The sequence below is a fragment of the Corticium candelabrum genome, chromosome 20 (assembly GCF_963422355.1).
Source record: "Corticium candelabrum chromosome 20, ooCorCand1.1, whole genome shotgun sequence".
In the NCBI taxonomy this organism is placed as follows: Eukaryota; Metazoa; Porifera; class Homoscleromorpha; order Homosclerophorida; family Plakinidae; genus Corticium; species Corticium candelabrum.
In genome coordinates, this window is record NC_085104.1 from 4779389 (window position 1) to 4803249 (window position 23861).

Here is a 23861-nt window from a genome sequence, read left to right on the forward strand (position 1 = left end):
GAAGAGAACTGAGCTTTATCATCAAACATGTGTATGCAGTTATTGCTACGTATATATGAATTTCTATGATGGCTACCTAAAATATGACTGCAGAAAAAATAAATATTAGAGTCCCATGCAAGCTTGATTAGTGCTCATACTCAAATAATGTCCCATCATCTAGATAACTAAACAAATAGAATCCCAAGGGCTCTATTTGCTGAAATATGGTAGTTATATATAACTATATATTTATAGCTATATATTTTTAAATTGTATTTGGAATACATAAGCGTAATACATGAGTCGTTTAAAGCCCCAGAACCTGAGTGTCCAAATTAAGTCTAACTAACACTAACTTGGCATTGTACTGCCATAGTCTAATTGAAAATTGCTGACGTAAGTGTATTACTGCTTCCCTAGCAGATTGGTTATACATAGTTATATATGTAGAAAAAAGTTATATAATAACTTCATAGATATAGAAAAAGTTATATAATAACTTCATGACTACGTATATAGATTTTCTGTTCTCCTAAACTAGATGCCTATTAAAATTTATTCTAGCATTGTGTACCCAGGGTCTAAATGAGGGCTGCTCGTGCAAATTCCATACAGCTATACTAATCATTGACAAGCAATGAAATCTATGCTGTGTGCACTAAGTTCAAATGACTCCACTATCATATGGATAAACAACACCTCCAGCAGCACACATGGTATATGTCTTACTTGTTGCTCTTTGAATTCTATTTCACTTTGAATAATATAACTTAATAAAGCATGGCTTTCCTACCTACTCATCAGTGAGACACATTCATATCATAGCCAATTAGCACTCTGCTGTCCTGTGAATGGGAGACATTAGACACTCCTTTCACTGCCTATGAATGCTTTGCCACCTGCCACTTGCTATCATTTGCAACACATGCAGCCAGTGCCTGGGCTCTATCAGAGAAACTGCTCATCTGGAAATCTGAAAGAAGTAAGTTTACTGCCCACATCCCTACCTTGCATGTTCACTTATTGTGCATATACTGTCTATAGTTACTTGTTGTTTCCTTTATCAATAGCAACCCATACTTGCACGATATTTTCCATATCACTTTTCTGGCTACTACTAGACATGTCTTTGTATTCATATTTTATGTATTATTTCCATCTAACCTATGTACTTTCGCTGATCTGCCAATATCACTGCAGCTTGCATGACTACAGCTAAAATGGTAGAATAGCTGCCACATACCCACAAGCTTGCATGACTGCAGCCAGTGGCGTTGATACGAATGGCTGTGGGGAGGCCATGTATTAGTAGGTATGGCCTCTTAGATGATAGACAAGCTAGGTCTCATAAAAGTTAAACCCTAGCAGTTGAGCTCCCAATTTTGGAGGTCCAGCAACGCCCACCCTTGGATGCAGCTCATATCTGCCATCACCTGCAAGGGTAGTCAATGAAGTATTTGTCACATGAGTACAGTACTGAAGTATCTAGTTTGCTATTATCCATATGTTACTCTGTATACAGCAGCAGGTGTGGCAGAACCTATTACACCATTTGTTGGACACCTTGGCAGAGTCATCTGATGAGTCACCAGATCTCATACTCGAGCCCCTAAAACTAAACACTGAAGCACTATGAGGCTTTGTTTTAATAAAATAAACCTTCTAATGATCCAAATGAGGGATCCTGTTGTATTAAAAGTCTTCCACCTACTTGGTCCATCATCATTTAATTATTATTACCTCCAGCTGACCAGCATGCCTGCAGGTAAATATGGGAACCTCGTTATACCCAGTGAGACGACTATTAGCAATGATTACTGCAAATATAAGATCAGGATACATTATAAATTCATTGTTTTAGGTTGTGTATTTTCTATTTACTTATGTTACTGATTGGATGGTTGTAGATTTTTAAAAATCTGCAATTAGGTTTTAAATCAGGTCCTGCATAAGGCCAAGAAACAGCCAAGAAACAGCCAGTCCATAACAAGAAAATAGAATATCAACAAACAGGAACTACACATTGTAGCCTAACGTTGCCAATAAAGTAGTAAATCATCTAGGGCTATGAAGAACATCGTAGATATACAGTAGCAAGAGTGATCTGAATTCATCGCATGACAAGAAATGTTCAAACAAGAATTTTTGTTTAGAGCAAGAAACTTGGGAGAAAGTACGATCAAGGAGTAAGAAAAGAGAGGACAAGAGGAAGTTAAGAAATTAAGAAAACAGAACGAGAGACAGTAAAGGAAATAACATGAACAGTCAAGAGAAGAACAGACAAGGAGTGAGAAGTGACAAAAATCACCTATGCAAATAGCAACAAATCTGCTATATCATATACTCTTACATAATGTATATTGAAAGCATAGTATGGCTTGTCAGAGTTTGAACAGAACACAAGGTCATTGCATGGCAGTAGTTTCATAAGTGACAGGCAAAAGTCAGCCAATGAGTAGATAGCATAGCCTTACTAATAGATTCAAGAGAGCAGCCCTGAGAGCTAAGCAACAACGAACCTTGCATCGTTTGAGAAGTCCCAAAAAGAAAGCACTACAAACTATAGACTTTCCTCTCCTAGATGTCTAGCTACCCTCTGACACTGTATTTGTTGTTATCTTCCATGAATTAACCCCACATAAACTATGCTAAGATTAACAAATTTGGCATTTTAGGTGCATAATCCTACTTCATGTGGTACTTGACATATTTTCTTATTTTGGTGATCGCAGAGAGTTCATCTGGTTAGACTATCACAAATATTTAAGTAAGTTGTCATTTAACTTGTGCTGTAGCTGAAGATTGCCGAGTTCGATCATGGACTCCATGGTCACTATGTCCTGTAAGTTGTGGCCACGGACAGCAACGACGATTTAGAATTTACAGGGAAATGACAGAAAATGGACCGAAGTGTAAAGTTGATGAAGAAGCAAAACGTTGTTTGAAAAATCCATGTCAAGCACCCAAAAATGCACAATGTCCTACTCCTTGGAAACAGTGGTCTGATTGTTCAGTGTCATGTGGCAACGGTACACGAATACGATTCAGAAATCTATTCGGACAGCCATCAAGAACCTGCTTCATAGTTCCTGATATTGGTAAATGTGCAAAAGAACAATGTGCAACTAAACCATCAAGTAAACTGTGGATGTTAGTCCTTCTTTATTGCATAAATAATTCTCTCTTATGCAGCTAGCACAAAATGCTATACTTTTAAGGATCTCGTAGCAGCGGCAGCAGTACCTGAAAAACTGTATATACCAGAAGACATCAGTAATTATCTATGTGCAAACCTATCTTACACCATAATATCACCAGTATCATTTGGTGTCCTGTTACAAGTGTCGCTCAGTGACCATTGGCAAAATCAAAACTCCTCAATTGAAATTATAGATCAAATCTCAGAAATCTCAGAAACCTCAGCAACACCTCAGACTGTCTTGTATAAGGGAGAAATTGTGGCTGGTCGATACCAGACCAAGTCCAATAAAATGTTGGTCTTAATCCTGACACAAAATGCTTCTCAGCTTTTTAGCATCACACTGTGGTATCAATCATATACAACCAACAGTAATGGGCACACTTTTCCAGGTATGAAGCTTGATTTTGTTATCATCTAAACTAAATGTAAATACTTTAGTACAATGTCTTTTCTAGGATGTTCTAGTCAATGTTATGAGCATGTAACCACACAGCCCAGTGGTACAACAGGAATCATGTCTCTACCACTAGAAAGACAACATCAATGTCTCATCAAGGTGTGGATTTTGAAGCCAATTCTGTCTGATCTACTGCCTACATTGACTGGTACAACTAAACGTAGTTTGCAAGTCACGTTTCCACAGGTCACTCTGCCAGCCACTGACAAAATTGAAGTTCGAGATGGAAACAATGAAGACTCACCTCTCATCTACAAAGGTAACATTCTTCCTGTTCAATTGTTCACATCTAGTCCAAGTGTACGATTGACACTGTATATGTGTAACACCACCCTTTATCATCATCTGCAAATTTCATATCAAAGTGTCATCAAGCAAAAGTCTAAAGTTGAAGTTTTGGAACCTCCAACAGACAAGTCACCTACCAAAACAGTACCAGTATCCAACACAGCAATGCCTGAAGATTCTGTGCAAGTTGACTCTGTCTTGGACAGCACTAGCAGCACTACTACAGTATATGAGAGAACACATGATCCTACATTTGTGCCAGCTACTCAGAAAATTTCTTCTTCATCTGCTCCACACCCAGTGAACTGCTCATACATGCAGATTCCAAAATACCTTCAACCACAACCATTGCCTAAGACAAACTTCTACACTGTCAACAGTAATGTGACTGTCACTTGTAGTCAACCTAAGACAAATATTGAAGGACAAAACAAGTTTTTCTGCTCTCCAGAAGGCATGTGGTTGCCTTCCGAGTGGCCCAAGTGTGTCCGTAAGTTACAGGTTCAGCAAGGCAATGTGTTCTCTTTAATTACCATCTGTTATAGCTAAAACACCCAAAAAGATTTGCGCTGGTCCTCCATCAGTAGAGAATGCCTATTTCATAAACAAATCATATCGTGTTGGACAAACTGTCACTTACGTGTGCAAAACCAAATACATAATGAATGGGAATGACACACTACTATGTGTAGACAAAGGAAATCGTATGGGTGAGTGGAATATGCCACCTCCCAAATGTGAAGTAATAGCAGGTATCTGATCATTCATGATGAGAAAACAGCTACTTATTGTCTTTTCCTGTAGTACATTGTAGAGAAACTGAATGGAGCGAATGGTCACCTTGCTCATCTCAATGTGGACGAGGAACGCAACATCGTTCACGGATTACAATTCTAGGTAATAATGCAGAAAACTGCAAAGCAGACCAAGCAACAAGAGACTGCCCTGTTGTTAAACCATGTCCAACACCTCGTAAGATGTTTTGTTCAAATATTATACTGTTAACTGAAATGCCTTCGTTGTAGAAGTTTTCTGGCCATGTGGAGGCAGAATCAAGCAATCAAGGGGACAGTTTTCATCACCTGGATATCCACATAGATATCTGAGCAACCAGGAGTGCATATGGACTATCAAAGCTCCTTTAGGATATAGGATTCATTTGCGTTTCACTGTTATCAGAACGGAAAAAACGTTTGACATAGTGGAGGTTAGGGATGGTGCTTACAAGAATTCCTACTTGCTTGGAGAGTTCTCTGGCATGTCCAATAAAACCAAAATGAAAAGCACTGGCAACGAGCTGTATATTCGGTTCAAAACAGACGGCACACATGAACTACAAGGATTTACAGCAACATTCACATCCTCAGGTAAGATCAAGTCCTATTCTGTTGCTTACGAATAATGAACCAACAACATATTTCATAAAATGAGTAACTCACAATTCAAAAAGGCACAGTTTATAATATCCAAAAAAATATTCAATACCTTGAGTGCAAATTGACCCAGAAGGCAACAATTATAGCAAATGATTAGAGTCTACACAAAAAAAACTACAAAACATCTGTGAAACGATAGTTCAAAGACAACTTACTTTCCAAACACAGATATGGGGACACAGCTGAGTATAAAGTTTACACATGGTAGTAACAAGAATGCATGCCACAAGTTTTCATTTATCATTTGTCCAAGACCTCCATAATGTGGTTTTACTATCTCATCTGTGTCTAGCATATTAACAATTTCAAGAAATATCATATGTCTACACCAATTAAAGGTTTTGGAAGAGTAGAGGCAAGGCAAGTCCCAACTTAATATGATATTGTGACAACTTCTGCCAACCTCACATAAACATCATGTAACTCCACATGATAATGCATAATACACTAGAGATAGTCTCTCTCGTCGCATAGCCATCCCCTCCCCCTTTTGACATCTGGACAGGGGGAGGGCTGGCTACATAAGACTATGCTGGAGATTGGTAACTGGTCACTTGAAGTGTGCGGGGCTCAGTTAGACAATTCTAACCTGGTGTAAACAGTGTTTGATCCATGTCATGTGGTCACATGCATCTGACTACACTCAAACTTGTCCTGACAACATTATAATACATAGAGTATGTGACTTCTGCTTGCTATTGTTCAAGGCTTTGTAAGAAAACAATACAGATGCACGTATTAATTAAACAGCAGCCTTAGCACAGTAATTGAGCATGTTACTGTAAGAACAAAAAATGTTAGAAGTTAATATTAACGAGTTTGGAGGTCACAAGCACGGGAGACATGTGTTGCAGTAAATTTTCAATAGATCGTTTTAGAATTGCAACGTTTCGTGACATATGGTGACAGGAAAGCGAGATCTATAGTCGAAGTTCCGCAGTAGACTAGACCCCACAGATTCGGTGAGTGTACTGTGCCTGGGTAAAGTTTTGCATGTCAAGGAAGTCCAAGAGGCTTCAGGAACGGCAGTTGCAGCGATCTCAGAATATGTCTGAGCTGGGGGATATGGTAGCAACAGCGTTGCAGAGCCAGGCGACGTGACTGAATTATTGGTGGAGAGGGAAAATCTAACTTTACTTCCAAAGATCTAACTTTACTTCCCAATTATTGAAGGAGGTCTACAGAATGGTACGAGTGAAGCCCCTTTGCACAAGTCCTTATCATCCGCAGACAGATGGACTTGTAGAGCGTTTTAATGTACATTGAAAGGGATGCTTAGGCAGTTACCAAAGAAAGAGCTAGGCGATAGGGACAAGATGTTGACCTATCTTTTGTTCGCATATCAGGAGGTGCCTCAAGTGAGAGGACCACTGCATATACAGTACTTAAGGGTAACTGCAATGCAAAAATCAAAAATTCATTTATGTTGGAAATTGATAGTTCTAGTTGCATACATGACAGGAAAATAGTTTTAGATTTTCAAGGTATGTCTTCGCTGAGAAATAGCAAGTCAAAGTTGCTTCCGGTTCTTCAAGTTTCAGTAACGGGTGTGGTGTAGCGTACACATCAGTCACAGAGGGGAGACTCCACCCTAGCGTACACTGTCAACAAAGGAATCTGTGGCAAAAGAATGGTTCGGTGTTGCGTGGCTTCAGAATGCACCAATTCATGCAAGTCATACACAAGTGTGTTTCGATTTCTGAAGATCCTCAAGCTAAGAAAAGAGTGGAAATTGCAAATGAAGAGAACAATTGCAGTGACGTTTGTGTCATTCGGGCGACTACTACTGAGTACAATGCGTCCTACTGAGTGGACAGGAGTCTGTAGTAGCCATTTTTAGCCTGATTGCTTTGAGATACGTACAGCCAGGTCTATTCAAGAACTTGGTCTGGGTTGTAGAAGAGCAAAATTGAGGCCATCATTTTCCATCTACCTGCCTCCACACTTCAAGATTGCAGCACTCTGGAACCTTCGCAAAAGAAAATGAGAGCCGTATTTGAGAAGCGGGAAAAATGAGGGTAAGAAGGACTCATGCAGGACTAAAAGTACTGCAGATGCCTAGGAGAGGTCAGACTCTTGATGACTGTATATTACAGACTTGCGTCTAGGTGCTTGATCGTCATGTGTAGTAAATGCAGTCGTATGCATTACAGTATACTGTACAGTGCAGTCAACCCTTGTATCAACGTGAATTCAACGTACGAACTTCAACTCATTTTGTTCTCTTTCTTACAGCACAAGCTAGAATTTTGCATGAACTCACTTGTAACTGTGGCACTATTGTCGCTAGTATTCAACATTATTATTGCGTCAATATTTGAGACAACATTTGAGACAACCTCAAATACATTTTGACAGCACACGCACTCCACACGAGTACGTATTCATCATCTCACAACGACCGCAGCTGCACCTGTGATGCTTGTTTACTTACCCAGATGTGCATCGATTATGTTTGGTACTCCTACTTCTACTTGCGATGGTGACAGGCTATTGGGTAGCCTGTCCTCTTTCTCGTCCGCTTCCAAGGCAGCAGGTGATCACAAAGCTTCAGAGACACTGTCACTGAGCTCAAACCTGTGTGGTCTAGTCACTATAATGACTCCCAGCAGGTCTTCTTCATCCTGCGATTCATGCGATGATGGAACATTATCATCACATAAAACCTCCAGAGGGCTCTCCAGAAGAATAACTGTTTCTGCCGTCGCCTCTACCCTAGCAGCGTTGCTTGGATATGAAGATGTAGTCATCTTTACAGGCTGCTGACTATACAGATGCACACGCTTCTCCCCTCTGTGACGTGTACACTACACCATGCCCGATACCGGAACTTGAAGAACAGGAAGCAACTTTGACCTGCTATTTCTCAGCGAAGACTTAAACTTAAAATCTAAAACTATTTTTCCTGTCATGTATGCAACTAGAACTATCGATTTCCAACATAAAAGAATTTTTGATTTTTGCGTTGCAGTTACCCTTTAAGAATTTTGGGAGGAAGACAAGAGATCCAGTGACAGTGTTGTCGAGTATATTTTAAAGATGCGAGAGCGCATCGCAGCCATGAGGATCATAGCTCATGAAAGTCCGGTAGAGTCACAGAGGAACCAGAAGTCATACTATGATCGCAAATCCAGAGACAGGTCATTCAAGGAAGGAGACAAGCTTCTGGCATTATTGCCATCATCCAGCAAAAAGCTTGCAGCAGAGTGGCAAGGACCGTGTGACATCAGTAGAAAAACGGGTCCAGTAGACTATGAAATAGACATTCACGTGAACAAACACAATGGACGTCTTGGAAGCCAAGCCATTGGTGAAGATGAGAAAGATATACCCGAGATTTCTACTAGTGACACAGGACCAACTCATGTAGTAGTAGACGAACACCTCTCTGCTGACCAATGTAGCGAGCTGAAGAATATCCTGGATAGATACATGTATTCAGTGGTCTTCAGTGGCCTTCAGTGATCTACCTGGTCATACAAATGTTGTAGAACACTGAATTGACACTGGGTCCGCTAGACCAGTGCAGCAGAAACCCTATCGTACACCCCCGTCTCAAGAGGAGTGTAGTTGAGCAGGAAATCCAAAAGATGGTCGATCTGGATATTATTCAAGAGTCTCAGAGTGACTGGTCTTCGCCTCTAATTTTGGTGCCGAAACGGGATGGCTCTATGCGATTCTGCGTAGACTATAGTCTAAATTTGACGCCTACCCTGTGCCTAGGATTGAGGATGTCATTAACCAGCTAGGACCAGCAAGGTACATATCCACACTAGATTTGACGAGAGGGTATTGGCAGGTGCCTGTGAGTAAAGATTCGATAGAGAAGACAGCATTTGTCACCTCCAGTGGATTGTACAAATTCAAGAGGATGCCTTTCGGACTACATGGTGCCCTGGCAACGTTCCAAAGGCTTGTAAACAAGGTGTTAAGAGGCTGTCAGAGTTTTGCACTAGTGTATCTGGATGACATCGTCATATTTAGTGCTACATGGGGAGAACACTTGTTGCACCTAAACAGATCCTCACATGCTTGTCAGGAGCTGGTCTGACTGCCAAACAAGAGAAGTGCCAACTCAGGGCACAGCAGGTTGTTTACCTGGGTTATGTGGTAGGAGGGGGCAGATTAGACCACTTGAAGACAAGGTGCGGGCAATTAAAGACAGTACAAGGCCCTTCACCAAGAAAGATGTGCGGTGCTTTTTGGGTCTCACGGGGTACTACCGGAGATTCATACCTAAATATGCTGACATTGCAGCTCCTCTATCAGATTTGACAAAGAAGAGGCAATCATCATCGGAGATCATGTGGAATGATGAAAGTGAGAAGGCATTCCAGAAACTAAAGTAGCCCTATGCAGTTATCCTGTTCTGGCAAACCCAATCTATGACCATCGCATTGTGTTACGCACTAATGCTTCAGAAAGAGGAATTGGAGCAGAATTACTGCAATATGTGGATGGGCAACCACGCACTATAGCGTTTCTGAGCAGAAGCTATAGCCAAGAGAACACAACTATTCTACAATCGAAAAAGAGTGTCTGGCAATAGTCTGGGCGATCAAGAGTACCCATATTTACGTCTATGGGAGAGACTTTGACCTACAGACGGACCATGCACCCTTGACGTGGCTGCACTGCATGAGGGACAGAAACCAAAGTTGGAAAGATGGAGTTTAGTGTTGCAGTAATACTAGTTCTGGGTTACTCACATTCCTGGGAAAGAGAATCAGTGTGCAGATTGGCTGTCCAGAAGAGACTAAACTATTGTTGTGTTTGTTTAGTTATAAACTCTGCGATAATGGGTAGTTTCTTAAGGGGAGGTATGTAAGGACAGAAAGTGTTAGAAGTTAATATTAACAAGTTTGGAGGTCACGAGCCCGAGAGATGTGTTGCAGTAGATTTTCAATAGATCATTTGAGAAACGCAACATCTCGTAACAGTTACCACTGAAGAGAGACAAGTACATTAGACTATCACTAATCATTGCTAATTCTACCAACCTCTTGCCTCACCAAGTTAAGATGCTCAAAATTTAAAGACAGGTAGCCATTGGTCATTGTCATGTTTTGAGATGTCATCTGGCAAAGATAGGGCAAACTAGCCATGAAAAACATCACTGACAAACAAGATAAAGCTGTTTTGAAAATAGCAACCTCGTGCATTCTGTAAGCTGTATGAAATCTGCAATCAATGTGAAATTTGCTAAAGTAGGTTTCCCACAAATGATTTATTCCTGCTTTGGTCAGCCCTTGTTGCTGCAGCTTTGATTCTGTCCTCCTGATGTTAGAAGCCTACTTAAGAGATTTCATATTGCTTGCAGATTTGATATTGCTTACAGAATACACTCGATTGCTACACAACGTTTCATTGAGACGATCTGTGTCGCTTTTCCAGACACTTTCTGAAATTAGTCACCCTGTGGTACAAACATAAGATGTGCAACAACACACAGACAACATGACCAGGACACTCATTACAGTTCCCTGTGGGTAGCAGAGCCTTCATGCAACATTGGATGGATGCAGGATTACATTTAGTGTTTGTGGGTAGCAAAGCCTTTGCGTAACATCGGATGGACACAGAATTGCATTTAAACACCAAATGCAATCCTGCGTCAAATCTAATGTTACACAATTTCAAAGGATCTGCTAACTCACAGAAAACTTGTCCTGGTCATGATATCTGTATGTGTTGTTGCATCTCTTCTTATGTTTGCACCACAGAATGATTAATTTTAGAAAGTGTGTGGCAAAGCAACACAGATCAGCTTAATTAATTAAACAAACTTATGAACAAAATGTGGCCTTGAAGTTTATACTAGCTGTTGTAAGATCTACATGTAACATGGTTTGTAACAAGTAGATATTAGCCAATGTATCTTCTTAAAAGTTCACATGCAGGCTTTTGCACTGTAACACTCAACAAAAATAACTTTCAGTAATACCATAATACTTTCTAACATGTGGTCTGTGTAAACAAAGTATTTCAACGAGTGTAAATTAACATAACAAGGCTTTATTAATGAAACGTCATTGTAATTATTTTGTTACTAGTTAAACAACGAAAGGTCGAAATTTGTGGCAGATATTTAGTGGGATCATCACAAATCCAGAAATTGTCTTCACCACAAGTTCCTTCAAATGGAATCAACTGTGAATGGATAATCTTGACGAGCAGACAGGATTGCTGTAGCAAATCAGCAGTGTTAAGACTGAACATTACTATGTTTAATTTAGAACAGAAACAAAGTGTCCTGGAAATCAGAGATGGAGCTACCAAACAGTCTCCTTTGATTGAGTTCTTCACAGGTGAAACACCATACAATAATCAGCCACTTGATCTTCGCAGTTGTCAAGCTTACATGCACTACTGGTCAATTAAAACAAACAAACCACACCAGGAAGCCTCTAACAGATTCTCTCTAACTCATCAAATAGTAGTTAACTCATGAAATTATCAACAATTATGCTGTTAGAACAGTTTAGTAATAAAAGGAGAGCAGTCTCAGCTGCAGTAAACTATTGTCACTCATAGATATGTAGCTGCGTTGTACTTTGTGTCTTAGATAGACTTGCAACTATCACGTTCACTTGAATTATTTGCAGTAACAGACTGATTAATAATAGACACTTCAAGTTGATTATGTACTGTATTGTACTGAATCTGCAATTCATGATATCAGCTATGTACTCAGATATATCATTGCCAGTCTGTAATTTCTAATAAGATCCTCACCTAGTAAAACATTCCTTCTCTAAGAACATTCAGATCAACAAGCTATGTGGTGGGAAACAACAGTTTGTTCGATTTGGCTGCCTCTGGAAACCGTGTATCATAGCGTGCTTCATGTACATAGCTGGCTGTAATAAGCTTCCCTGCACGAAAAGGTTAGTGTCATAATTTCCTAACACATTCAAGACTATTTACCGTTAAACCATGTTCCATGAAGACTTTCCCGGATGTCAAAAGCTTCTTCTTTTGAATGACATCTTAGATACACAGTTCCCTGCAACATAACAATATTTATATGTGGCCAGTACAAAACCCTATTTTAGATGTAGGGCAGGTTAGCTACTCTTAAAGGTACACTCCGTCGTTTAGCACTACACCACGCAAACTTGATTGCATACTATATGCAATCAAGTTGGAAGGTTGAGCTGAACTACAGGCAAAGCTGGATATCAGAGAGTAGTCACCGTTACAAATAAGGAAAACGTACGGGAGCAATTTTGCAATGTTGTTGTTGAAGCAGCGTTCGGGTTGTGAACAAATTACCTCGTCATCTTTCCTCAGGTCAAAGCCATCAGGTTACGTTTTACACAAAACCAGGTTTGAACACGCGAGCGCTACATATCAGCGTGAAAAGAGCAGATATGATGATCACGTGGTAAGCAATAATTAGGTCACATGAAAAGTGCAAGCGTACAAATGCAGTGCAGTTGGTCCCTTCAGCCTTGCCTGCGCACCCACGCCCGTTTTATAACCCATGAGCACATTTTCTCAACATCTCGCGACTGTCTTCCAGCATTTTGATCGTAGCGAGGCTCCTAGTGTAGCACGCATTGACGGAATGTTTCTCACGTGACCATTGTATGCGCTCTGTTTTCACACTATTTGCTGCTAATATCTAGCGCTCTCATATCCAGTTTTGCCTGTGGTTCAGACTAACCTTCTACGTTGATTGCGTTGCTATGCAATCAAGTTTGCTTGGGCGTAGTGCTAAATGACGGAGTGTTCCTTTAATTTGTGTGCAAATACAATATGTACAGAGATATACACAACAAATAATTCTGTCATCTAACATTGAAATTCTAGCACAGCATTACCATTGGCTATTGTGTCACAAGATTCAAGACAGCTACACTGCTGTTTGCTGTGGCACTGGTATATCCAATATTACAAGGAAGTTCACTAACCAAAAGTTTCATGAAAAAGTAAAAGTAGAAACTGCAAACCTGTGCTAACCACTTGCTATAAACAAATACAAGCACTCCCCATACTGTTCCGCATACTAAGTGTTAGCCCATGTTCATTTGTAAGCTTTGTATGCGACGTGTGACACAACACCTTGCTGGTCATCATAGTAGATTCGAATAAGCACACATTTTGATCATCTAGCGTAATCTACACGCACAACTAGGTAGCCAGATACACAGATAGACTGAAAACATTTGGGTCCTTCGGAGAGTGCTCTTTGCTTTGGCTCATGGACATTACAAAGTCTGTCAAAACTTTAAAGAGTCTTGTGAGTTATCTGCACTTCAAGCACACCTGATGGCGCTCCACATACAGCTACTGTTGAGCATTCCAAGCAGAGCTCCTGTTCCAGCAAGAAAGCCTTTGAGGTGAGGAACAACGACACTCCATAGTCTGTGTGGCGTTGGCATACCTTGATCCTGACATCTCAGATCTGGCTGAGAAGTATAGGCTACCAATAATCAGCAGTTCTGTATTACTAATTATCAAAAATGTTGTCTAGAGGTAGCTGTCTATGTATGTAGCTACAGTGGCTGAAATTACCATGCACACAATTTGTGCCAAACCCAAGACCCTTGTAATTTAGAATATCTAGACCCAGTCAGATGACCAAAATAGAAACTGCCCTCTGTGCAGCTGATAAGTGTTTTATAAACTGTGTTTACCAGTTGACTAGATGAGAAATGTCTGTAAATACACTGGAAAATGCTAAGGGGCCATCCATAGTTGTCGACGTTTACTCAAGCATACCAAGGGTACATACTCTTTCCTGCATACCCCTCCCCCTCCCCTAAGTGTACATAAAAAACGTTGGTCATGTGAAACTATTTCTAATGTAATTAAAGCCCTTTCGAAGATTGATAGGCACATTTTGTCATTCTGGTGAGCAGTCTTCCCTTGTTGTTGCACTCTATGCACAGCTTCCTTGCAAGACAAATATGGGCTGGCAAAGACAAAGCGTTCTCAAACTGTTGATACCTGCTCGCCGGCGTTTTATGACCAGCACAGTCTCTTAGACAGGTCTGTTAGTATCTGCCACAGCGTACCTACCGTCCCACGCCATGTACGCTTTAAACACGTGCGAGCTGACAAACACCTAGCGTACACTATATGCGTCATACGCTGGAGACGGATAGTTACATATGTAGGTACAGTAGGACACCACTTATCCAACGGGCATGGGACCAAAAGGAAGTCAGATAACTGAAAACGTCGGATAACTGACGCATTTTGAAAAACGACTGCAGGATACTTAAAGAAGCTCAACATCTAATTTTGTACATGTAACAACTACTACAGTACAACTTCTTTGACTAGGGAGAACACTAATGGGAACTGTCAAGACTTAAAGTAACCACTAATCTTAGTCTGGATCAATGCTTTTGCTCTTCTTGCTGTAGCTTTCATCAGCAGCCCATTCAGTAGGACCATTGTGCTTACTGAAACTTCAGGTTGTTCTTCCAGGTACTGAAGAACCGTTTCTAGGGCTTCACATTTAATTTGACGACACGCGGATCACGGATACATTACTGTACGCACAGGAATCGTATATCCTAGCGTGCGCACTCCTCCCCCACAGTTCAGACAAGCCATGCAACGTCTGATAATTCGTGTGTCGGATAACTGAGTGTTGGATAAGTGGTGTCCTACTGTATATACAACATGAGTACGCGTAAATATCCTGACTTCAGTATCTCTTCCTATCTACTCCTGGACCAAAAGAAATTATCGACATTGTATGCTCTGCCCCAAAAGTGTACAACTACTCTTACATCCTCCCCCTAGCGTACAAGCATACCCTTGAGTAAAATTATGAATGACCCCTAAAAATGAGTAACAATGTATGATAACTGCAAATCACAAAGCTGTACTGCTTCCCACCTACCAAACTTTCCTCCCAGAGCTACACCAAATGCAATAGAAACACGGGAAACACACTATGCAAACTAACCTCTCTAGATGTTCTACTGACATGAATATGAGTTATGCCTCCCAGCTGTACACACTTCTTCAATATTGCATTCTCAATGTCTGCTACAGCTGTGTCACTCAACTGCCTACATCACAATCTATTAATGTGGGCACATGTCCTCAATTGTTTGTGTGTTTGCCTACTGTTTGGCTATATCAAATACATTCTTTAGTTTCACACATCTAGTTGGTTTCCCACGCCGTACAGCCAACCGTCGAGCCACATGTTGAGGATAATCTTCTAAAGCTAAAACACAACAAAGATCACACAACTAGGTTAGTTCATCTCTTGAAAACTATATAACCTTTTCCTTGCCAAACAGCTACATGGTTACCACCCATACTCTAATCAACATAAATAAACAAGTCAGTCATTCAACCAATCATGTCTGACACATTCACACAGCTTAATCAATTAACATAAATGAGTAAGGTATGTCATACTAGAGAACACTTCATAACCCTATTAATTAAATGTACAGACAAACCCATGGATTTGCAACCAACCATTTCATTAGTCTTTGATAATAATACTGAAAGCAGAAGAAGAGCTGTGTGCATGTGCGTGTGTGTGTGTGTGTGTGTGTGTGTGTGTGTGTGTGTGTGTGTGTGCATAAATCAGAATAAAAAGAAGGGTGAGTCCGATCTCCATCGAATTTGACTCGCGCACGCTGAATTCATAGAGGTTGAAAGTGAAGCTGTAGTCGTATTCTGTACTTCTCCTGCGACAATGCAATTTCCTCCTGACGGAACCCGCCTCTGTTCGCGTGCAAATATCTCCGTAATGGCCAATCGGATCTGCATCGAATTTAAACTGCACTTTCCCGATGTTGGACGGTATGCTTGAAGCGTGTCGTTTATTGCAGGCGACATCGGGAAAGGGAAGATATTTTTGCAACTATCCGGGTCTTGAAAAAATGCCCAGTCGTTTGCCTGTCTACGCCCGCCGAAGAGCGGCCACGTTCGATACACCTGTTCCCCGCAACGCCAGCAACATCTTTGAAGTGATGATGTTAAACGGGACTGCTGAAACAACAAGTGACAGACGCATGACTTGGTACATATATGGGGAACAGATTATCCGAATGAGTGTACGTAACTGCACGTGACTAACAAGTTACATTTTCTTTGTCTTCAATGAGATACCATTGACTGGGATATAACTCTGAACGAAATTCTTCATGAGAATTCTGTCAGGCTGATAATTCTTCAGAGATACACTTCATGATAAATTAGAATGGAATACTCATACAACAACATAAATTTGCATACATTGGGATACTCAATTCTTGCTAATTTCTCAGAACTGAATATAATTGAACAGGATTGTTATAACTCTGAATGAGAATTCCGTCTGGCTGCAAATTTTTCAGAACAGAGTACAAATGCGTGTAAACTCATGCAACAGAAATTTGCATACAACATTAAATTAATTAACTTTATGAGAATTCTGTCAGGGGCCGCTAATTCTGTGAATGAGATATACTTCATGACTACTACTACTAATAATAGAAATTATATATACAAGCCCACCTGCCCAATCTCCGCAAGGGCAGATTAGCTATTGATATTACTACTGGTTAGTAAATTTCTATACATACATAAATTACATTCCCCTCTGCAATCCAAATTCCCCTTACATATACCAACTTCAAGTCTTGTCTGACTCTCGCCATTTCAACCGTCCTGTTGGACGTCGTCACTTCGAAGACATTGCTGGCGTTGCATGGAACAGGTTTATCGAACGTGGCAGGAATTCAATTCGCCTACACGGCCAAACAAAGGGTAGGCGTTTTTTCAAGACCTGGATACACTAAAAAATATCTTGCCTCTTTTGACGTCGCCCACAATAAACAACACGCTCTGCATGTACCGTCCAACATCAAGAATGGGCAGTTCAAATTTGGTGGAGATCCGCGCTGTTCAAGAGATATTCGTGTGCGAGCGGAGACGGGTTTGAGGCGGGTTCCATCAGTAGGAAATTGCACCGTCGCGGGAGAAGTCCGGAAGACAACGACAGTTTCACTTTCGACCTCTATGGATTCAGCATGCACGAGCCAAATTCAGTGGTGATTAGACTCGCCGTCTTGGGGATCCTCTCCTACATATGAACACACACACACACACACACACACACACACACACACACACACACACACACACACACACACACACACAGCTCTCCTTTAAAAATATATAGACTAGCCCACCATCCCTTACTCCACACGGGCAAAATAGCTAGGACTGTCGTGCTCAACCAGATCAGTCTGGTTTGTAAAAGTCTATTACAAGTACCTGAAGCAAACCCTGCTTCAGAAGTACTTAGACCATCACGGCTGTCTAGAAAGAAGACATGGCTTTATGAAGGATCCGAGTAGATCCCAGAAGCACTGTTTTGTGTAAGTGCTACAGGTTGTGATGACCTGGAATAATGTCCAGCCACCGTGCAGTACCTGCGTGCACTGTGCCCAAAGCTCCCAAGACCACCGGAACCACCAGTGTTCGACAATGCCACATGTGGCTTATCTCCACTCACAAGTCGCTGTACTTTGCCAACTTCTCAGCATGTTTCTTGCCAATGTTGTTATCAACAGGACAGCTGATATCAATATGAAGACACGTGTTCGTCTTCTTATTTCTGAGACAGATGTCTGGACGATTGACTTTGATGTTATTACTAATGTTAGTAAATTTCTATTCTTATTATTATTAGTTGTTAGTTATTAATTTATCGTGTATGCATTCATGAACTATATCTCATTCACCCCTGTAGTATATACATCCGGAAACTTGTTTTTATAAAGAAATTCGTTCAGAGTTATCTATATCCCGTTCAATGATATCCTGTTTTATTAGTTGTTAATTAATAAATTTAAAGTTGTACGCAAATTTATGCTGTTGCATGAGTATCCCGTTCTGAGTATTTATCAGTAATTAATTAATAAAATTATATTCACATGCATTTTTACTCTGTTCTAAAGAATTAGCAACGGGACAGAGAATTTCATTCAGAGTTATATCCCGTTCAATTATATCCCATTCTGAAAATTAGAAGGGATCGAGTATGCCACTCAGGCAGCAAAATCTTGGAAGTCACGTACAGGTACTTACTCACCTGTATATGGCTTGACTCGTGTGCTGAATGACTTCAAATGTTGCTCTTCTCGTGTGTTTTGGTACAAATTTGACACACTCCCCGGGTACCGCTTGGTGCAGAAAACGCGTAGAGCAAATTTGGTGCAAATGCAATCAGAATTTAGAGACAAGCACAAGCTCTAGAGCGACTTCAAACGACAAGAAATCGTCGATCGGAGCAAGCATTACAAAGGACAATGACGATTACAGTCCACATGAAACCTGTGTTTGTTCGAATGAACCGGAATGCGTAGCGTTCGTGTTGTCAAAAAATTTTACGCAGGGGTTGATCCCTCAAAAGGGGACTCCTGCAATCTGGAGAAATCTGGCCATTTCACTGTCGACCGGTACAGGTTCGGCATGTGTGGGCCAAATTCAGCAGAGACCAGACGCAAGGCGGCGGAGATACGCCCAGCCATGCATACAAACAGACTGACAGCTCTCCTTTTTCCAACTCATCTTCATGATCTTGGTATTTCTGACAGATTTAGTTGTTGCAGTTTCTCTTTGTGTTCCGTCTATAGGGCGGATATAAAGAAATAAATATGTCTATCATATATTTTGACCATAGCTTATTACATTCTACAACTGCATGCCCTAGAATGCAGAAAAACACAACAATCTAATGATAGAAACTGTATACCGTAAGCAGGAGTGTCAAACGTTTTGAGGACTGTCGCCCAAAACTTGGCAAGTTCTGGCGACAGAACGGACATTGGCGCCAAATAGCTAATCTAAGCGAGTCCTAATCCGGGCTTTGTTGAAGTCATGTTATCAGAGCAATGCATTCACTTTTATTTAAATATCTTTTAAGTTAATACTTACACAAAGTTTACCAAAGGGAACTTAAAACAGATCTATCTTCAAGACCAACAGCCATACATGCAGTTTCATATGGCATTCTACTACGAATTCAGTTCATTTTCTGTAGCTAGGGTTCTGAAACTGTACTGAAACTTCTCTCTCATTCACTAATTTAGCTCAGCTGCTGTACCGCATGCACGTGCCGACACTTTACTCTTAGGACAGATCACGCTCGTGCAGGAAACTGCATGGCCTCTGTGTCCATCAATTGGTACCTCTCACACTAAACGTCCATTGCGCAGCAAACTACTGGGTAGGTATACTGGATTATATTTTGCTGATGTGGCCAGACCGTTATCAGCAAGTCTAGCTATGCCAAGACTACTAGCAGTCTTCTGGCGACAGCTGCCTGCCGCCCAAAGATGAACCAGAGTTATTAGTCTGAGTCACTTCAAACTTATATACGCCTGTCGCCTAAAGTTCACGTATTTGTCACCAAATTAAAATTCTCGTCAATTTTGGCAACATGGCAACAAGCTAGACACCCCTGATAATTTGGTAAATTCTCGTTGGCAATAAATCTTAGTATCAAGTCTCCTAGGCAGTTCAATGTGTTCTATTTTGGTATGGACAAGGAATCTCTAGAGATGTCAATCATCTAAAAATGTGTGAAATTCCGATGGTAATATGACATCATTGATCTGCTGGCCAATTATGCGCCACGTGTCCTAGGCTGTGCAGAGCAATCTACATCTACTGTATGTATATAAATATTACACCTTCATTAGATATTGAAACTGATTAGCTGCTTGAAAATAACTATGTTTCCTGCCACATCCGTTAGAAGGTAGTCTTGGGAATAATCATATAAGAAAATGACCAATTGTCATATATCCATATCTATCTGTGATTGTTTGGCTTAAACAACGTACCTCTATAAAAGAATTTTACAAAACCAATTGCAGAGATGCTGACAATAGCAAATTTCACGTTCGGGTTTAACTGTTACAACACGCACAAGCACAACTTCGACAGACAACAGTCTAAACAAAACTATAGAAGTGAGGCTCGCCTCACTGCATAGGTTATTTGTTTACATCTTTTACGACAATACGGTGATTTAAGTGGACAAAGATGAGTGCTGACAGCTACGTCAAATAGTTAAAAAAAGTAGATGGCATTGCAATGCATGGTGTCACCATTACAAGTACAACTCACTTGTTCTTGTGTCTCAAGTCCATCTACATCATTGTCATCTATTGGAATCCACCGCCATACACTGAAGTCTTTTCCTGACAGCTGACGAGTCTCCAATCGAATGTGAGACTCATTGAACACAATCCAGTCAACTGCACTAAGCCATAATGACTCCTTGTTCACTCTAGAACATACACACAATCATAGTTCATCAGATGCACATTCCTGCATATAAAAAGATGATTTCTGTGCACAACCCATTGCTTGTTGAAAAAATTGTCTCTCTTGTTTCATCAACAGATAAGAAAGGATCAACAGAAGCACTCTCTTTACTCATTTCATATCTGTCCTCCAATAATCCTTGCAAAATCCATATACCACATACATAATCCAATTTCAGATAAGTGATTCAGACACTTACCTAGAACACTGTTTACTAAGTCAAACACCTTGACTGTTTCTATCTCAATATATTGTCCATATCCCCAAATCATCACAAACAAGACCACTATACATACTGCACCTGCATCCATTCAGAAGAAACATTTATAGCCTACAACTGGTAAGTCTAGTCAATACACACTAACCTATAATAGCATGGACACTATACATCACCACTTCATGCCACAAATGACAAGGAAAAGGTCTAATTGGAGAGCCCGATGCAAAATAGGCAATGTTGGAAAGTGAAGAATTATCTACAACACTACCATCAGCTTGATACAACCTGTAATAGCAATAATACACAACAGTAAGACATATGTCTTCTAAAGAATGTAAACACTGGGAATACATAAAAAGGCTTAACTCAGCTATTTGTGCAACCAAAGATCAACCACTACTGTAATGTAGATTTAAAATTCAATGACGAATGAGATCAAACAACACATTAACAGTAGGTGTCAGTTGTACAGCAGACTGACTGAAATCAGTTTTCTATGTTATATAAACTTGAGGCTAGAAGCAGCCATGATATAATTTGTTAGAAGGCAACCATATCTCATTTCAGTCTAGATCAGAGCATTGCATCCTTGCATCAACAATCCAAATAAACTATTTAACTAACTAACTAATTAAATACTTAGTTAAATCATATATTTACATGAAGTAGTAATCTGTTGGCTCTGGCATGATCCCCAACCACTAACATCTGCTCACCACATAATCAATAACATCCACTGATGCCCAGCCTACAATAGTGTTTACACTAGCAGTTGATACAAACAGCAATTGACCTCCCATTGCAAATTATGGCTCTGAGACACCCTGCCCCTTTGTGCTCCTTCACTGATGATCTCTTAGGGTAGAGTAAAACTCAAAGCAAGCCTAAACTGTCAACTTGTAGGTGCAATAAATGTTATTGTTGCTGTTGTCCATTCTTCTAATTTCACAAAACAAGAGCCTTAGTCTCAAGCTGAGTCTCAAGCTGACTGAAGTTAAAAGGTATAATGTAATAATAAAATGTTGAAAAATTGTTCTTGCAAAGGTGGCTTTATATATAAACAAAGATTGCCTATATTTTGTCTAAACTTACTGACATCATCTCATAAAATCTAGCGTTTTCAAAGAGTCTGGAAACCACAGGTGTTCAAATGTGATTGCCATTATATACACATGCATTGTTTGTAGTTTCTTCATGATACCATACCTGATTTTGCTATAATGGCAATTGCTGTTACACAGTTCTTCTATTGCAGCTGCCAGATCTGATTCAGTCCAATTTCTATCCTACAAGTCCATCTGTAGATGACTATGCCAGAAAGCAGACCAAAGCAAAATTACTACCTCATGCAAGACAAACAATAAATTTCTGGCTTCTTCAATAGAAGTGTCACAAGGTGGCTCTTCATATCCACATATACAATTCCCTACAACCAACATCCATTATGTCAATCTTACAGATAAAAGCATGCAAGCTGTAAAAACGTTGCTTGCATGCCATAAAGATGAAAAAGATTCTTACCCGCTTTAGAATTTACATGACTAGTCAACAATCCTGCCACACTGAGCTGACCATCATACCTATCAGATGCTGAACATTAATTAACTAAACGCAACACACACATCTACTACACACCACCGTACTTATTTTACTTACCCTAAATGAGATGTTACAGTCTGCCCATGACTGTAAGACTGGTGGCACGAATCGTCTAAAACACAAGTGTTCTATAGGTTACACCCCCACAAGCATTCCATCAGACATACATGTAGACACAACTGCTGCCAGATAACATATTTGTCGCTTCCTCGGCGATAACGCCGCTCGTAACGTTCGCTCAAGGTTACGTTATTGTCCAAATACAACCATCTCATTCTCCCATCCAGCATAGCAGACAGACAAGCAGGCAGCTCAGACAAACAGACCGACAGACAGACCGACAGACCGACAGTCAGACAGGCTATCATCTACCTTTCTCACTAGACGAGTTTGCCGACCGCCTGTTGGCGTAACCAGCCGCCAAGGATAAAGCCAGAAAGAATACGAATGAAATAAAAAGAACACCGTCCCTAATTGCCTTCCTCTTGCGCGAGCGAGTGTAGTCTCGCCTCCACTCGTCGGCCTTGTCCACGTACTCTCTCCTGAAAATTTGAGTCGCTTTTGTTCGGGGACGGACCGAATTCCACACGTTCAAAGCACGATTTTGTTCGCTGTTTCCGTCATAAGAACGAATGTTTCTACATCCTTCTCCAACGACGTCGTCCTCGTCGCTACTGAATCCGATAACACGATCCAACTCTCGCCGTGTTGCACAGTTTAATGAGCCTTTGCTCTCTATTGAATCATTCGGCCACTTGTCACTTCGTGGCACGCTACGGTGTACTTGCACTCGTTTTCTCTTTGAATTCATCGCAGTTCTTCATTGAGTTGATATCACCAATATTTCCATATCCCGTCTGGCAACTGGCAAGCTCGCGGATTCTTTTGTGCATGCTCACTACGCGTACACTTGTACTCAGTTCAGTGTATGATATGGTAGGTAATATTCGGCTTCCTGTTTAAAACGGATGGTGAAAGTGTAGAGTAGTATGTAAGCTAGTCCGAAATCCGTCCGGACAAGCCTGACCAAAACTAGTCTTGCACAGCAAGAGACTAGACTAAAACAAGACACATCATGCCATGACATGTATTCATCCAGTGTAGAACTTCATAAGCTATTGTAGTGCAATCAAAGTACAAGCTGTACTAACTATTGACACTACTGCATGTCCTCACCGGTGTACCATCTAGCTAGAAAAAATTAGATGTACGCCGATTGATTAGTAGTTAGCTAGTTAAACTAGAGGTCAATTCCTGCTTTGAACTACAACACAGCAAACAGACAATTGCGTTAGCCGGTCTACCATTTAGAAAGTCTTGCTGCACGTGTCAAATGCTATGAGTGGAAGGTCACGTGAAATTTAGGGCGTT

General features: G+C 40.6%; 2 protein-coding genes across 4 annotated transcripts; one reads left to right on the forward strand and one right to left on the reverse strand.

Moving 5' to 3' along the window:
• The first annotated feature begins 673 nt into the window (after positions 1-673).
• On the forward strand, positions 674-11857 carry LOC134195606 (uncharacterized). 2 transcript variants are annotated; one of them, XM_062664659.1, is made up of 9 exons: positions 674-698; positions 2658-2726; positions 2778-3119; positions 3175-3573; positions 3640-4419; positions 4475-4681; positions 4734-4901; positions 4955-5296; positions 11419-11857. In XM_062664659.1, the coding sequence occupies exons 2-9, from the start codon at positions 2675-2677 to the stop codon at positions 11814-11816; spliced, it is 2688 nt and encodes an 895-aa protein (XP_062520643.1). In that variant the 5' UTR covers positions 674-698; positions 2658-2674; the 3' UTR covers positions 11817-11857. The 2 variants fall into 2 exon arrangements, with proteins under 2 accessions (XP_062520643.1, XP_062520642.1); XM_062664658.1 differs by lacking the exon at positions 674-698 and adding an exon at positions 903-964.
• Positions 11858-11995: 138 nt separating this feature from the next.
• Positions 11996-23305, reverse strand: LOC134195607 (inner nuclear membrane protein Man1-like). Of its 2 annotated transcripts, none has more exons than XM_062664660.1 (14): positions 22863-23305; positions 22548-22602; positions 22413-22471; positions 22235-22317; positions 22098-22177; positions 21037-21176; positions 20871-20972; positions 20707-20809; positions 20471-20633; positions 15619-15658; positions 15458-15560; positions 15294-15399; positions 12293-12371; positions 11996-12240 (listed from the first exon to the last, which is right to left on the reverse strand). In XM_062664660.1, the coding sequence occupies exons 1-14, from the start codon at positions 23299-23301 to the stop codon at positions 12143-12145; spliced, it is 1650 nt and encodes a 549-aa protein (XP_062520644.1). In that variant the 5' UTR covers positions 23302-23305; the 3' UTR covers positions 11996-12142. The 2 variants fall into 2 exon arrangements, with proteins under 2 accessions (XP_062520644.1, XP_062520645.1); XM_062664661.1 differs by lacking the exon at positions 22863-23305 and adding an exon at positions 22658-22734.
• Between the last annotated feature and the right edge of the window lie 556 nt (positions 23306-23861).

Bases quoted from the DNA above. Each gene is read 5' to 3' on its own strand.
- LOC134195607 (XM_062664660.1), bottom strand. From the start codon at position 23,301: ATGAATTCAAAGAGAAAACGAGTGCAAGTACACCGTAGCGTGCCACGA. The intron at 22,603-22,862 runs GTAGATGATAGC...CTTGTGTTTTAG, and splicing joins AAACTCGTCTAGTGAGAAAG to ACGATTCGTGCCACCAGTCT. The intron at 20,634-20,706 runs GTTGTGCACAGA...TGTATGTTCTAG, and splicing joins ATTTTTTCAACAAGCAATGG to AGTGAACAAGGAGTCATTAT.
- LOC134195606 (XM_062664659.1), top strand. From the start codon at position 2,675: ATGTGGTACTTGACATATTTTCTTATTTTGGTGATCGCAGAGAGTTCA. The intron at 4,682-4,733 runs GTATCTGATCAT...CTTTTCCTGTAG, and splicing joins CAAATGTGAAGTAATAGCAG to TACATTGTAGAGAAACTGAA. The intron at 4,902-4,954 runs GTAAGATGTTTT...CCTTCGTTGTAG, and splicing joins TAAACCATGTCCAACACCTC to AAGTTTTCTGGCCATGTGGA.